This window comes from Pelobates fuscus, chromosome 5, assembly GCF_036172605.1.
Source record: "Pelobates fuscus isolate aPelFus1 chromosome 5, aPelFus1.pri, whole genome shotgun sequence".
In the NCBI taxonomy this organism is placed as follows: domain Eukaryota; kingdom Metazoa; phylum Chordata; class Amphibia; order Anura; family Pelobatidae; genus Pelobates; species Pelobates fuscus.
Window position 1 is genome coordinate 215,829,534 of NC_086321.1, and position 17,821 is coordinate 215,847,354.

Below are 17,821 nucleotides of genomic sequence, written 5' to 3' on the forward strand. Positions count from 1 at the left end.
AGTGTTTACAGAGAAAAGGCAGTGTTTACATTGCCCCTAGGAACACCTCCAAACACCCTAAATGGGGGGTTTAGCAGTATAGGGTCATGAATACATGGTTGTGTTCCTGACACTATAGTGTTCTTTTGATATCACCCTCCATATATTATAATATGCTATAATATATTCACTAAATATTATAATGTATTATTGAACTTACTTTAAAAAGCATAATAACAACTTACATGTAATATCCAGCAATGCAGGAAATACACATAGAAGGATCATCTAGGAGAACAAAAAAAGGAACAACATGAAAGGCTCATACAGAAGATATTACGGTACATAGTCATGGATTATTTTTTTTAAAATAACATTTTTATTTCAGCTTATTGTAGAACACCACAAAAATATCTTCCTTTTCTAACGGCAGTTAGGAAAATGCCAAGCTTGCCTTAGCACCAGCAGAAAAAAAGTGTAGGGCAGCTGAAGGCCAGAGGATGCTGCAAACAGCATATGATGAATGAATGAAGCATAATGTGTCTGAATTTATATTTGCTCTCTACTGACGAGACTCGCATGGACAAATTAAAATGATTTACTTACGATAGTTACGGCTCAGAGAGACCTACTCAGAGGGAACTTGATTTACCCTTATATCAATCAAATGTGTTTTATGCAATGAGTCAGGAAAAGAACAAAAGAAGCCCTTGCTAAACAAATGATTGGTACACTTGCCACAGTTTACATCCTTAAAGTGTTAATCTAAAGCACTGTGACCATTTCAGTAATTTAATGTGCTCTTGGTGTGTGGAGTCTGTACATGCAGTGTATACATAAAATACACAGATTAACCCATGTGCTGCCAGAGGTGTGACTCCTCTTCTGGTAGCACCATTGGGGCATTATGAGTCAGCCTGGACTTAGAGTGCCAGGTGGCTAATGTGAATTCTGTGCAATTTAGCATCTGACGCCAGTAGAAACAGCATGATGACACCAGATAGCCAATGGTGGCACAGCCCTTCCCCTCCGTGCCGACCATGTCCTCTCCTCAGCCCATCTCCCTCAGGTGAGGGGTTGTGATGTCAGAGGAAGAAGATCAGGCTGCAGGGACAACTTGGCTTTAGCAATAAAATGGAGGTAAGATTTAGCTGATTTATTTTCATTATTTGGGGGGGACCAGTATCTTAAAGGACCACTATAGTGCTAGGAAAACATACTCGTTGCCCCCACCCTCAGGGCCCTCCTCCCGCCGGGCTCTAGGGGGTGGAAGGGGTTACATTTACCTCTTTCTCCAGCGCCGGGCGGGGGACTCTCCTCCTCCTAGACTGAATGCGCATGAGCCGCACACGCATTCAGCCAGTCCATAGGAATAAATCACAGTAAAAGCGCGGAAGCACCTCTAGCAGCTGTCAATGAGACAGCCACTAGAGGCTGGATTAACCCTAATGTAAACATAGCAGTTTCTCTGAAACTGATATGTTTTATAGAAAAAAGGGTTAAACCTAACTGGACCTGGCACCCAGACCACTTCATTAAGCTGAAGTGGTCTGGGCAGGCCCGGACTGGCCATCGGGCACACCGGGCAAATGCCCGGTGGGCCGCGATGGCCGTGGGGCCGAGGCCGGCAGGGGAAGTCCCAGGATCTCCCCTGCCGGTCTATGCAGGGCCGGCACTATCCGAGCGCCGGCCCCGCTGTTTTCAATGATGGGCCGGTGGGGAGATCAAAGATCTCCCTCACCGGCCCACATACAGTATATTCCGGCCGCCAGCAGGGAGAGAGGGAGGGAGCCAGGAGAGGACCCGGCGGAGCTCTATCTTGCAGCTCCGCCGGGTTCCTCTCGCGAGATCCGGAGCGTTGCCATGGCAACGACCGGATCTCGCGAGAGTGAACTCTAGCCCGCAGGCTAGAGTTCACTCACCCACTGGACCACCAGGGATGGTGTCACCGTGCCGGTCCCCCATCCCAGATACCACCACGCCGGTCCCCCCCTTCCAGATACCACCATGCCGGTCCCCCCCTCCCAGGCTAAAAGGTAAGAAGGGAGGGGGGGACATAATGCCTACTTGTTTTTTGTTTTTATCTACCCCTCCAAACACACACACCACTCTCACACCCATCATCCACAGCACTCTCACACACAGCACTCTAACATACACATCACTCTCACACCCATCATCCACAGCACTCTCACACACAGCACTCTAACATACACATCACACGCAGCACTCTCACACCCATCATCCACAGCACTCTCACACACAGCACTCTCACACACAGCACTCTCACACACAGCACTCTCACACACAGCACTCTCACACACAGCCCTGTCTCACACACAGCCCTGTCTCACACACAGCCCTGTCTCACACACAGCCCTGTCTCACACACAGCCCTGTCTCACACACAGCCCTGTCTCACACACAGCCCTGTCTCACACACACAGCCCTGTCTCACACACACAGCACTGTCTCACACACACAGCACTCACACACACACAGCACACACACACACAGCACTCACACACACACAGCACTCACACACACACAGCACTCACACACACACAGCACTCACACACACACAGCACTCACACACACACAGCACTCACACACACACAGCACTCACACACACACAGCACTCACACACACACAGCACTCACACACACACAGCACTCACACACACACAGCACTCACACACACACAGCACTCTCTGACACACACAGCACTCTCTGACACACACAGCACTCTCTGACACACACAGCACTCTCTGACACACAGCACTCTCTGACACACAGCACTCTCTGACACACAGCACTCTCTGACACACAGCACATCACACAAATCAATCACACACAGCACCCACACACACAAATCACCCACAGCACCCTCACACACATCACACCTCACATACACATACTGCACCCCTCACATACACACAGAACCCCCCCAACACACTGCACCACACACATACACAATACTTCCAAACATATTTATATATATATATATATATATATATATATATATATATATATAAATATTCTCACACACACACACACTATAGCCTGTATGCACACTCTTGCTACATCCCCTATACACACATTCTCTTCAGCCCCTAGCCAAATATGCATTACATTACACCACAAACACAACACGACTAAAACCGACCTTATAACACAATACCACACCACAATCAGCTCACTCTGCACACACACAATGGCAGGCTCCAAAAACATGCGCAATACTCTTTCCTGGCATTTTTGTCTCCTGGTATCCATTTATAGAGACACCAGAGACAAGTTGCAAGGAAACACAGTGCAAGCATGTTATTAAATTTGCTTGCGCTGTGCAGAACAAATACAGGGCTTTTTTCTCATGCTAGAGCTCTTCAGCAGAGCTCTGCGCATGGTCTGCCCTGGAAGAGCATTGAACCAACATGCTCACTTTGAGAGGGGGCGTGCTTGTCATTAATGATGACAAAACACACTCTCTCTGCCCCGCCCCCTTCTTAGTGGGCCGCTGTGATAAAAAAATGCCCGGGCCAAATTTTTTTCCTAGTCCGGCCCTGGGTCTGGGTGCCTATAGTGGTCCTTTAAGAGCAACTCTTTCAAGAAGAACTGATACTGTGTTATAGCATACGTTAAACTACAGACTGCTACCAAACAAAGTCCCAATAGGTAAGAATATTTGCATTAGATTTAGAGTGGCTGTAACTGATTATGATGCTTAATAAAAGCATTAAAATGCAAATAAGTCTTGCTGGCATGCCGCCAGTCCTTCCTGTAAAAGAAAGAAGTAAAGCTCAAATTTGATCCCAACAAATTCTCTTTGTAATTCTCTCTGATGTCCTAGAGGAGGGTTAGGCAACATTTTGGTAGTGCTGTGCCAAAGTAAAACTTTGAATATATTGCTGGGTCACCAAGGGACTTCAAAGAGGAAACAATGGTTAAGAAAGTTAATATTTTATTAATGAGAGCAACAAAAACAAATATGTTATATGTATTTTGAAAGATCAATTTTAAGACCATTAACGAGGAATCATACTGATTTGTCTTTATCTTTTTAAAGTCATTTCAAATTACATTTACTCTTTCTGAAAATATTTTAAAGACGTAATAACAAAAAACATAAAACAACAAACATTTTTTTTACTGGACAACCTTAGTAAGATCCTTGTCCTTGCTTTTCCTTGCTCAGTTCCTCTATGTCAGGAACATATTGTGTAACTTTAAGTTTAACACAGGCTTCTGAATGAGCAGTTGTGAGATGACTTCGATGTAGATTCAAAATGATCTTCATGTGTGGAAATATTTGCTCGCAGATATATGTTGATCAAGCAGATACATTTTTCAGGTAGACTGGTCCAACACTGCAGGGTGGCAGCTGATCTATCTGCAATTTTCCTCCAAAGTTTTACAAAGTTCTGCAAATTCTTATGCCTTAAATTGAATATGCTGAATTTCAAAATCATCAACATTCATCCATTCAAAAAGGTTTAGATCAAATGGGGTAGATGAGGTTAAGTCAGGCTTGATTAGGAATAAAAATGTTTCCCCTTGGACCTGTAAACTTTTTTCTGAGCTCCTCAGTGTACATCTGCAACTGTTATGCGTTACGAGTGTTCTATGAACACTAAGAAAATACTTGTATGTATCAGTAGTGATATTACGACAATACACATTCAGTTTTTCCATGAATTCTTTTCAGTATTCATAAAGATGAAGAACAGCCAGCAGCAGAAGTGACCCCCATGGAGTATACAGCTTGTGATTGGCTCACGCAGATTTGTTAGGAACAAGCAATGATCTCTAAATAAATCAGACAGACAGTGAAGGCTGGAGGATGGCTTGCTGGCAGACATCATCAAATGACCCCCAAGAGCCACGGTTAGAGCAACCTAAAACGAAGAAATCAAGGCTTCACTTGCGATCTATGCGATGTTGAAAATTCTGCCGCTGCGGAAAGCCAAAATTTCCTTTGGCTTCCCATTTGACAGTTGGCCGCCTGTAAAGCACAGATGTTTCTGACCCCAGTCCTAGAGATATGGCTGAGAGGTGGGGAGTGCTACCATTTGTCTTCTGTCACCAACATGCAATGCTTGCAGACAACAGATACATTTTATGCACTGAATTAACATTGCCTAGCAAGGAAATTGCATATAGTGCTTAACTAGCACAGGCTAAATGTTTGTATTTACAATGTTTCAAATTAAAACGCTGCACATAGAAATTCTATGTACCATGACCACTTCAAAACACTGTGTAACGGAGCTCCCTGTACCCCTGGCTGGGTACCTCCGCCAAGGACTGCTCCCTAGCTTGAACAGGGGACAAACCGCAGCACTTCTGCCCACAGTCGCCGTGGCTTGATTGGGATCCTGGAACCACTCCCTCCTAGAGCCGAATGGGGAACTCGCTCTATCAACCCCCAGGCACTGGACGACACTCAGTCCTGGGAGCTCTAGACTTTCCCAGTTGAATCCTTCACACTGGAACAGTGATTCGTGATTAGCCCTTTCCCTTCCCAGTAACCAGATGACACATAGTTCTGGGAGTACAAGCTGGAATGTTTTAATCTGGCCAGATGGCCTGCTTTTATACAAGTCTAGACACAGTTAAGCACGCCCCTGACACTCCCAAAGAAACAAGATAATCCCTCTCCTGGACCTGAGAAGAGACTAGTTACCAGTCCCAAACTCCTCCCCTGTGCCTGATAGTTGAGTCAGGAACTGAACTAACTAAATTATCTCCAGACACACAAAAAAACACAATTCACAAACATCCCAAAAATACCTTTAAAATACATTTACAGTGCATATTACAGGGGCCATATGCTGTGGGCGGGAGGCTGGCAAGCAGGCGGAGTTTGTCACACACTGACATGGGCAATTGGGCATGATACTTGGGGTAACCCTTTTATCTTTTTCAAGTCAGTATTTAAATCTCCTGAAGTCATTTTTTTTGTAGATTCTTGACTTTTTGCTAACAGGCAAGGTATAGTAAATATCCCAAAGTGCTTTTAATGTTGATAACTTTTCATTATTCTTACTAAGTATTTAGCCACTAGCACTTACCCGTATATAATCATAACAGAACTAGTACATGTCTTAGTTCTATTTATGTTAATTGTATTACACTATACTTTTTTAAAATATTGTTTTAACATGCTCCTGTGAGGATTTATTACTATGCAAGATATAACCACATATACTCCAGTTATTTAGTGTGACATTGTGTGGTTTTGGATAGGTATGTAGATTTTCATGTATATAATGGCAATTTACGTGTCAAAAGAATATTTACACTATTTAGTAAATATATATATATATGTGTGTGTGTGTGTGTGTGTGTGTGTGTGTGTTTATTTATTTATTTATTTGTTTAAGTCTATTTATTTATATTTGAAATTCTTTATTTAGAAGTGCAGTACTACTGACATGGGTTAGCAATGACATATAGTGAAAACAAAGCCAGTGAGGATAATAATTGTCATGGCAAGATAATCTGCACATTTAAAAAAAAATAAAACAATTAAAAGAGAAAACAAGCTAAACAACTGATTTCTGTGTAGTGGATTCCTCTGTGTAAGATGTATGAAAGTCCAGAGCACTAGAAGGCATGGCTAGGAGAATATTTAACTGAATAATGAAGAAGCAACTGCAGGTAAAATGGACCAGAAGCTTCCAGGCCAGAACTCCAGCATTATGTACCCAGCTTGCATCCTGGCTGTCCTTCAAAGGTAAGTCACAATCCCATGAGTTGGCGCTGGACAGTGAACCAAGGGTAGTAATAGCTTGGAAGTGAGTATCGTGATGATCAGATTTTGCAACACATTCTGAATTTCCTTGCAAGCTTTAGCTTGTCTTGTCTTAGATATGCCCAGCCGCAGTGTGTGCCTGTGTGCCACTTTGCCCGGGCATTGTGGTCTATGCTGCCTGAGTTTGGCCGCCACAGGGCCTGTACTTACTAGTCGATTATGAGGAACCCTGAGTGACTGCGCAGGTGGGCATGGTGGAAGGGCTCGAGTGGCAGGCAGGAGATACTTGAGTTGCAGGGTCTGCCAGAAGTGTTCAAAGAGGCTATACAGCTGAAACAGTATTCCAGACCTCTCTTTCAGCGGCCTGCAGCCTCCGCTATCTTGAGTGTGCCAGTTTTGGTAGCATTTCTGCAAGCCTCCTGTGGAGGTAAAGAGCCCTTGGGACCGGGATCACCTCCACTGGTCCAGAGGAGGGGGTGGGAGGGTGGCAGGGTTTTAGCTCCATGGTGCCACGAGTCAGTACGCATCAGGCTGGTAGATCAGCTGTCTCTCCACTCCACAGCACCTGCTAGGCCTCGCTTACAGTCAGCAGAGACCTCCACTTAAGTCACAGCAATCGACCGCTGGAAGCAACCCCGAGCCGGTTGGTCAGTGCAGGATGGTGGGATGTTACTCAAGATAGGGAGCCAAAGACACTGTTGACTGGCCTAAATTGTTAATTACATGAGGAGCTCTCAAAAAACACATCCATTCACCATTACAGTCAGGCCTTGCACCCATATATTTTGTTTTGCACTATTCGCCTAGAGTGGTACAGTTTAATCATTGTTGTTGCATTATTTTCAATAGCTGTAACAGAGAGAATGCGGTCATCGGATGTATTCATTTTGCTCTGTCACTATGAAATGCAAGATATGCAAAATTAACTGTCAAAATTGTATCATTGTATCCTGACTATTAGAAGAAAAATATATGATTCTATTTTTGGAGGGAGTCTTTTTTAATAATTTGATTATAATTTTCTGCAAATATGGTTATTATAACCACATGCACTGAATATATTACTGTACATCCTAGAAAAAAAAATCCTTTAGTTTCTTGGTAATTATTTTGAAGCATTATGAATGATACTCACATGGCTGGCACTCTCTGCATCCTTCTTCGCATGACATGCACTTGTCCGTGTCCGGATCCATCACTTCTCCTGGACAAATACAGATCAAAGAATTACACATGATTAATTTATTACACATGCAAAGTGTTAGCTCTTAAATTATCTAATAGTTAAAGGAACACTATAGTATCCAGAACAACTACACCATAATGTAGTTGTTCTGATGAGTATAGACAGTCCCTGCAAGCTTTTTGCTGTAAACACTGCCTCTTCAGAGAAAAGGCAGTGTTTACAATTACAGCCTAGGAACACCTCTAGTCGCCACAGTGTGCAGCAATGATGTTCAGTGTATTCGTGCTCTGCATGGAGATGCTAAACTTTTCCCATAGAGCTGCATTGATTCAATGCAGCTCTATGAGGAGATGCTGATTGGCCAGGGTGGTGACTGTCTCTGCTCCCGAGATCATCAATTCCAATGGGAAAGCATTGTTATGGGCTGAGATCATCAATTCTGATGATTTCAGCCAACAAGGTGGATCGGGGCAGGGCCAGCGCTGGCAGGGTCGCATGGTGCTGGAAATAAGATATTTTTCTAGTTACTTAAGGGGGCAAGGGGACAAGAGGTCTAGCATGTTTTTTTAACACTGTAATACATGTTTGTGTTCCTAATCCTATAGTGTTCCTTTAATTAACTGCAAACAATATATAAATAAGGGAATTATTCAGAAAAGACCATATTGTCAACTGATTTGTTGAATTCATAGCCTAACAGTAACACTGGGGGAAAAAATTACTTTGTCTTTTCACTAAATCCAAACTTGATAAAAATCGACGTTTGTTCAAAACATTTTGTGTCAGTAAGTTTACTTTCAGGTCAGTTGAAAATTAATCCAAACTACTACAAGAACTATTGAAAAAGAAATCTAAATATATTCATTAGCATATTATAATATTTTAAGCTGAAATCTCCAAACATAAAAGACGTACTGGCAATATAGCATAATAAATAAATAAATGATTAATACAAAAGATCACCATTTATCTGCCCACCACAACAAAAAAAAAAATAAAAAAATCTGGAGATTTATTCCTCCTATTTTTTTTGTTATTCTAATAGGGGTAATCACTTAATAGTGAATTGTAGGCAATTTAAAATTAATTTAAAACATAGATGGCTTGGAAATTATTCCAATTTGTCTTCTTTGTCCTATATTTAAAACTCACATTCAATTTCCACAACTCAGACTATAGTGGTTAATCCTGCAATTGTGAGGTTAATCTAATAATTGGGTTCCTATTACCCATTAAAAGCCTAGAAAACCTCTACCCTCACCCAATTCACCACAAAGGATGGGCAATGCTAAATTATGTTTTTTATTTATTTTTTTATTTATGTATTTATTTTTGAGGTAGGAGAGAGATTAGGTGTATACATTGTATTCTTTGTTTAAACTGTGCTAAACTGCATTTGTTTCTGCATGTTAAAGATTTACTCAAACCGCCATGGCCACTTCTGGTTTTAGATGTGGCTTTGGGTGGCTTTGGCGCAAGCAACTTGAAATGCGGCCTATACAGAGAAATCTGTCATTTTGTGCATTGGTAGATTACACATGTGACTTAGTCTTTCAGGAACTCTATTCCGGACTGAGTGATGTGATTCTATACAAAATTATGTCCATCATCAGCATGTACTGAGCTTTGGCAATAGACATAATCAGGCCCGAACTGGCCATCGGGAAGTGGATACCCAGATGTCAAGGGAGAAGATAGAGAACTTGGCATCAGAGCATTGCCATGGGTTACTACGGCGACATTCCATGGTGTTGGCCAGAAGCTCCTGTCTGCACTCAGACAGTATTTCTTTTTGCATACTACTAACAGTGCCAGACGCACTAATACCCTGCCTGTTCTCTTATTTAACTGGCATGCTTAATATGCTGCCAGTCTATGCATCACACTTCTATAATTGAGTTAGCCTGTGACAATATAATCTATTGTTCAAAATTATTTCAGAGCAAGAGTTTCACATGGTTAACTTCCATAAGTTTCTGGTTTTTGATCAGGGCCGTCTTTAACACGGGGCAGCTGCCCCGGGCCCAGTTGCTCCTTGGGGGCCCAGAGCAGCTGCCCCTTGGCCCCGCGATTTGCGCAGCCCCCCTTGGACCCGGCAGGTGCGGCTGCACAGAGCCGTACCGGCCCGCACGCTGAGGAGGCTCCCCGGGTGGCTCATGCACTAAGGGCCACCCGGGGAGCACGTGTGAGCAGGGGCCCGGTCTGGCGCTGTGACGCTTAAGCAGCGCGACCAGGCCCCTTCCTGTACCGGCTGGGAGGAAGTGACGTCACTTCCTCTCGACGGAGAGCACAGCCGCGCGGGAGGAGAATGGCAGGGAGGGGAGTTCCAGAGGAGAGCTCCCATCTGCCTCAGCCTGCCACTGTACCCCAGGGAAACCACCCTCCAGAAAAAGGTAAGAACCTGGAGGGTGGCTAAATGTATGCTTGTGTGTCAGTATGTCTGTCTGTGTATGTATGTATGTGTGTGTGTATGTCAGTAGGCCTGTGTGTGTCAGTATGTCTGTCTATGTGTATGTCAGTAGACCTGTGTGTGTCAATACTTCCGTCAGTGTATGTGTCTGTGTGTCAGTATATCTGTCAGTGTATGTGTCTGTGTGTGTATGTATGTCTGTGTGTGTGTGTGTGTGTGTGTGTGTCAATACTTCTGTCAGTGTATGTGTCTGTGTGTCAGTATATCTGTCAGTGTATGTGTCTGTGTGTGTCAGTATATCTGTCAGTGTATGTGTTTGTGTGTGTGTGTCAGTATATCTGTCAGTGTATGTGTCTGTGTGTATGTATGTCTGTGTGTGTCAATACGTCTGTCAGTGTATGTCTGTGTGTCAGTATATCTGTCAGTGTATGTGTCTGTGTGTGTATGTCTGTGTGTGTGTCAATACGTCTGTCAGTGTATGTGTCAGTATATCTGTCAGTATATCTGTCAGTGTATGTGTCTGTGTGTGTATGTCTGTGTGTGTGTGTCAATACGTCTGTCAGTGTATGTGTCTGTGTGTCAGTATATCTGTCAGTGTATGTGTCTGTGTGTGTATGTATGTCTGTGTCTGTGTGTGTCAGTATATCTGTCAGTGTATGTGTCTGTGTGTGTATGTATGTCTGTGTCTGTGTGTGTCAGTATATCTGTCAGTGTATGTGCCTGTGTGTATGTATGTATGTATGTATGTCTGTGTGTGTGTCAGTATGTCTGCCAGTATATATTTGTGTGTCAGTGTATGTGTGTGTCAGTATGTATCTTGGAATGTTTTAATGTCTGTCTGTGTGTATGTGCCAGTACGTCTGTCTATGTGTATGTCAGTATGCCTGTGTGTGTGTCAATACGTCTGTCAGTGTATGTGCCTGTGTGTGTCAGTATATCTGTCAGTATGTCTGCCAGTGTATGTGTCTGTCTGTGTGTGTATGTATGTCTGTGTGTGTCAGTATGTCTGCCAGTATATATTTGTGTGTCAGTGTGTATCTGTGAATGTTTTAATGTCTGTCTGTGTCTGTATGCGCCAGTACGTCTGTCAGTGTGATTGCGCATTGGGCGTAATTGGGGGGAGGGATAGGAGGGGCAGGGCCCAGGGGGCCCAAGAAAATGCATTGCCCAGGGTCCTAATCATATTATAGACGGCCCTGTTTTTGATCCTAGCACTATATTACCTTTCTTGAAATTATTCTATTTTCTTTTGATCAACAAAATGTCACTTTATATGTCATGATTCTATTCTATTCATACTCACTCACCTACTGACCTATTTTGCTTCAACATGTTAATTACAAAAAATTGTGCAGGTTTATCCCATGTCATACTATTATATGCTTTGAACTGCCTGCATTTGCTGTTGTTGCATTTGCATTACAGGGGTGTATGTTCTTTTTCTCAACGACAAAAATAAGGAATTTAAAAAACAAACACTGATAGGTAAAGAGAATAAGATTGATTATATTATTACAATGGCCCCTGTCAAGGGATGAGATACATTAGGCAGCAAGTCCGTTTGGTCCAAGGCAATTTGCTGCCTGGATCAAAAGCTGAAATGCTGCCCCCCCCCCCCCCCCCCCATCCTCAACAAAACCACGCCAAGCAAAAGACACCCACATCCATTATGGTATGCAGTGTGTATAGTGAATGCAGTGTCTGTGTAGTGGATGCAGAGTGTGTATTTGTGTAGTGTGTGCAGTGGCTGCAGTCAGGGCCGGCCCTAGGCCTTTAGGCACCCTGTGCGAAAAATCATCACAGCGCCCCCCACTGGTCATACCCCTTTATTCATGTACATTGTATGTCAATAGGTGTGTAGTGTTTGTATATAGGATTTATTAAATTGCAGGGAGGGGGGGCATGGTGATCTCTGGTGATTCAGTATGCTGGGAATCTGGTCGGCACCTCTACCAGGTGCATAATAATATGATGTAGTGTGCGTGGTGTCTGTGTGTTATAGGCGTGCTGGCTGTGTGTAATTTTTGTAATTACTGTGTGTGATATATGTGTGTGATATCTGAGCACCCCTCACAGCTGTCACTCGGGCCATGTGCGAGCTGTGTGGGCTGCATGGAGCCCCGTACTGGTATGGCGCCCTGTGCGGCTGCACAGCTCGCGCACTCCTAAGGCCGGCCCTGGCTGCAGTGTCTGTGGATTGCATGCAGTGTGTGTAGTGAATGTATTGTGTGTCTGTATAGTGGATGCAGCATGTGTGTATTTTGTAATGGATGCAGTGTGTGGATAGCGGATGCAGAGCGTGTGTGTATATAGTGGATGCAGTGTGTGTGTGTGTGTGTGTGCGTATAGTGGATGCAGTGTGTGTGTGTATAGTGGATGCAGTGTGTGTGTGTGTGTGTGTGTGCGTATAGTGGATGCAGTGTGTGTGTGTGTGTGCATATAGTGGATGCAATGTGTGTGTGTGCGTATAGTGGATGCAGTGTGTGTGTGCGTATAGTGGATGCAATGTATGTGTGTGCGTATAGTGGATGCAGTGTGTGTGTATAGTGGATGCAATGTGTGTGTGTGCGTATAGTGGATGCGGTGTGTGTGTATATAGTGGATGCGGTGTGTGTGTGCGCATAGTGGATGCAGTGTGTGTATAGTGGATGCAGGAGGGAGGGGGAGACACAGTGAGGAAGGGGGTGACAGGTGGCAGAGTGACTGAGGGGGTGGCAGGTGGCTGAGGGCGAACGTGGTAACACAAGTGACAGAGTGGGTAACAGGTGGCAGAGTGACTGAGGGAGGGGGTGACAAGTGTCAGAGTGACTGTATAATACCTGTAGGCTATTGGCCGCTGTAGTCAGTTGTCTGAATGATTCACTGCTTTGGCTCTCAGAACAAAGAGCATGATGCTAGAAGGGACCCAGGCCCCACCAGAAGCCTGTGCTGTTGAGCCAGTGTTTGTCTCCACCAGTCCCAATGTTATTGGGAAAGTTGGCACCTCTGCCAACAAGGTAAAGGGTATGGCCAGTGGCGTTTAGTTGATGTGTAACAGTAGTAAGTGTGCCATTAAAGGGTAGCTTTTCTAAGATCGTAATAGAAGGATAAATAGGATTTTTCAAATAGCAGAAGTGTCTTGCCTCTCAATGCCACCATAATATGCCCTTTGTCTTGGAAAAAGTACAACGTAGGATAACATTTCAAGCAATATAAGGACTATATGGCAAGGCTAGAGACTCGATATACTCCATCTTTGTTCATTTTCCTAGCCACAGCCAGAAGTAATATAGTCGCCAGCAACCTCTTCAAGTTATGTGGTGGCTCCTTGGTCAAGACAGCAGCAGAGATGGCATTTGGTCTGTCGGCCCAGTCTGTGGGGCAGTTTTGTCAGACAACCCATACACATAAACACCGCATAGGAGTGTCCTCAAGCTGATCAGAGTCTGCGTGATGTAGGCCCTGGACTTGCAACTCCACTTGGGAGATCTATCAATGCAGCTGGAACCCCAGAATCAAATGGGAGGTCTTGGGAAGCCAGATTGTTTGTGTAGGCAGAGATGTTGGTGAGATTGGGATAGATTTTCAAGAGCTACCTGAAATGGCGTCCAAACAACTCGGTTGCTGGCTCTGCCCCCCGCCAGTGTTTTTAATGTTGTTGTTGATCAGTGTATGTTTACCACCCACCAAACAGTTTCACAGTAGCAGAATATTTTCCTTGAAGGAAAGCCTTTCAGGGAAGCAATAATATTACAAGAACAGCTATCTATCAACCACATTTCTGCATTTAAAATACTTTCCTCTCATGCATTTTCCCTATTTTTTTTTTTTATTTGTTCTTTTTTTCTGAGAAAGTTTTGCCTGAACTCAAACTCTCATTGGTATTTAGAACTAATCAGTTCTAGTGTTTCTATTAATACACATCTTTACACAAACAGTCAATATGGGAACAAATCAATAGTTAAACTACGGATTTGGCTAAGACCTCAAGAGTGCTGACCTTTAAGAGGTTTCCATTGCCTCTAATCACTATGCACTAATGAGTACTAGTAATTGTTTTTAAAAAATGACCTATTGTTAAACATTCATTCTGGTTTTGTCTTGGTGGAGAAGGAGCTACAATTTCTATGTAATTTGTGCATTTGGATAAATGCTAACTTTACTAAATCATATTCAACCCTTAGCATTTTGTAATTTCAATTTTAAAGTCCCAGTATACACTGCACCAAATTTGTCAAACTTGAGCCATTGGAGGATGCAAACAAATGTTAATAATTATTCAATTGTTGTACACTCCTTGGCGACTTTATTACATATACTGTACCTGGACATTTGCTTGTTAAAGGACCACTATAGGCACCCAGACCACTTCAGCTTAATGAAGTGGTCTGGGTGCCTGGTCCAGCTAGGGTTAACCATTTTTTCTATAAACATAGCAGTTTCAGAGAAACTGCTATGTTTATAAATGGGTTAATCCAGCCTCTAGTGGCTGTCTCATTGACAGCCGCTAGAGGGCTTCCGCGCTTCGCACTGTGATTTTCACAGTGAGAAGACGCCAGCGTCCATAGGAAAGCATTGTGACTGGCTGAATGCGCGCGCGGCTCCTGCCGCGCATGCACATTCAGACGAAGAGGAGGAGGAGAGCTCCCCGCCCGGCACTGGAGAAAGAGGCAGGGAGTTCCCTGAGGGTGGGGGCATGAGTATGTTTTCTGGCACTATAGTGGTTCTTTAATGCAAATATCTTATCTGTCACTTATGTGGCAGCAATGCAATTTATGAAAGCAGGAAGATATTAATAAGCAGTGTACTTGTTTTTTAAAACCCACATCAAAATCTGTCTTCTAAAAGCCTTTGAACGTGGAATGGGTATCTCTGAAACGTCTAACCTCCTGGGATTCTCATGTATGATAGTGAATGATGTGAAAAACAAAAAAAACATCCAGTGGGTGGCAGTTCTGTGAGAGGAAACTCATTTTCAGAGAATAGCCTAAAAAGCAGTAGTAAACAAATTTACCAAAAGTTGGAAAACCTACCAAAAGTTTCAAATTAGAATCTCTAAATGAACATTGCATCATACATATAAGTGGATGGATTACAGCAGCAAATATCCACATCAAGGTTCTGCTACTATCTGCTAGGAAACAGAAACCGAGGCCACAGTAGGCACTGATGCATCAAAAGGTATACAAATATCACTTAAGTAAATAAGATGAGAAGGTTCCAGGAGCTATAGCAAATCACAATAGCAGCAAAATTAAAATAGAGATACAAAAAAAAACTAGGATGTAGCTCAAGTGAATACGCTTTCAAAAAATATAATAAATATAAAAGTCACACTAAGCTGTCTATATAGATAATACACATCAGTGTGTTCCCTATGTCAGGATTATATAATTTACTAGAAAGCAGTAAATATAATATAAAGGAAATAAAAATAAATGCATCAAAACCAGACACTAACATGAATAGGCAACCTTCGGCATTCCAGATGTTGTGGACTACATGTCCCATAATGCTCTTACATCCATAACGCAGGCAAAGCATCATGGGAAGTGTAGTCCACAACATCTGGTGTGCCGAAGGTTGCCTATGCCGGTGTTCTATCAAATTTCTGGCACTAGAACAACTGAAAAAGACTGCCAAGTCTGAACGTTGATTTCTGGGGCAACATTCAAGTAGTAGAACTTATTTACAATCATCATGAATCCATGGTTCCATCCTATTTTAAATAATCAGGCTGCTGATTGTGTGATGGTGTTGGGGATAATGTTGGCAAACATGATGCTATTTAATATCAACTACAAATGCTTAAATGCTACACAGTGGACTTCCGTGTATATTTTGAAAGATTTCAAGTAGAAAACAAATAAAGGAGATTAGAATAAGTATGTCAAAAATAATCAAGAATATTAGGATTGTTATGTAATGATAGGAAATCGCGTGTTTTATTCTAGCTGTGATGGTATATAAAATGTGTAACAAAAGATAACTAATTTTTATGTTTATATTAGTATTTCAGCATCAGTACCGTTAATGCAAAACAAAAAAATCCACCACAGTTTTATAGCTTGGTGCTTTGTTTTTACCACCAAGTGGAAATATGCATTGTAGGCGGTAGAACAGCTGCGTGCTATACGACATTCAGATCTGCCATTGCTTACCTTCTGCACATTCTAGTTTCTGGCAATTGTCGTCATCCAAGTAGAACCCTCGGAAACACTTTGTACAGCCATAATCAGAGCTGCAAAGCTCACAATTTTCAGGACAGTGGACACAGGTGTTATCTGCAGCACGATATCCCTTCGGGCAAGTATAACGGCATTCCCCGTTGTATAGAAAGCGCATTCTTCCATTTTCATCTAGGTGTGAAAAACAGATAATCACAATAGTAATTTATCATCATTTGACTCTACCAGGTGACAGATGTTCAATGCAAAACAAGTTCTAAATTACTTTCGTGTCCACCCATATCTTATTTGATGCAGTTCAGAAGGTTAATGTCCTCTTTTCATTATTTTTTTAATTTATTTCAAGTAAAAACGTGTACGGCTATTTGCATTTCGCTTTTGAATACCATCAAACCAACACAGGCTTAGTAGAAAAGTTATACTTTTTGAGCAAGCTGTGCTGTACTAGAGGGAGACTATAGCATTAGGGATACGAACCTGAATTCCTAACCCTATAATGTCATAAATAGCCCCCCACCATCCATTTGAAATACAAATTTTTTTTTGAAAAAATAACGTTTTACTGACTTTTTGCAGCGCCAGCCGAGGCTACCTTGGCGCAGCTCACATCTCCATCTCCAGCGGTGTCATGGCAACGTCCAATCCAATTTTCCTCTTAGAATTAATGCTTTCCAGTGGGGGTTCCACGTCATGTGACCAAGTTTTACTCAGTCAGTGCAGTGGAAGCGGCTCTAGTGGCTGTCAGTTTAAAAGGCCACTAAAAATGGGCTTAACTCTGCAATGTAAACATTGGAGTTTCTAAAAAATGACAGGGACACTGCACACAGACCACTTCACTGAGATTAAATAGTCTGGGTGACAATAGTATTTCTTTAATACTGTTTGCATTTTTGCAACTTATATATTGCCTGGTCTGGTCAATGTCTGTAATTGAGCCTATTTTAGAATGTAAAATGTATAAATTACTCTATTGTGGTCCTTTAATATTGTTTATATTTTTTGCAATATATATAATGTCCATTGCTTGGCCTGGTCAATGTCTGAAATTTAGCCTATTTTAGAAAGGAAAATTTATAAATTACTCTTCAGGGTTATTCTCGAGACCCACCGCCTTAAAATATTTTCATAATTTGCCTTCTTTAATTCAGGTATATTTTTTATTTTTATTTTTTTAATTTTAAGTTTACATATAGCAATTATATGTGCTGGTCTGTTAGTGGATCTTGTGAGACACGTTTGCTAAATGCTAAAGATTGTAAAAGTGGCTAGATTTTTTTTTTAGTAAGTTTAAATAAAATGGAGAGGGTATCTCACTATAGTGAGAAT

General features: G+C 42.4%; 1 protein-coding gene across 1 annotated transcript in view; it reads right to left on the minus strand.

Moving 5' to 3' along the window:
- PCSK5 (proprotein convertase subtilisin/kexin type 5) overlaps positions 1–17,821 on the minus strand; it is a 399,481-nt gene that overhangs the window by 49,107 nt on the left and 332,553 nt on the right. Inside the window, exons 23-25 of the mRNA XM_063455029.1 lie at positions 16,469–16,666; positions 7,868–7,936; positions 225–267 (exon numbers count right to left, since the gene is read on the minus strand). Of these exons, the coding sequence (XP_063311099.1) occupies positions 225–267; positions 7,868–7,936; positions 16,469–16,666 (310 nt within the window). The remainder of the gene's footprint in view (positions 1–224; positions 268–7,867; positions 7,937–16,468; positions 16,667–17,821) is intronic.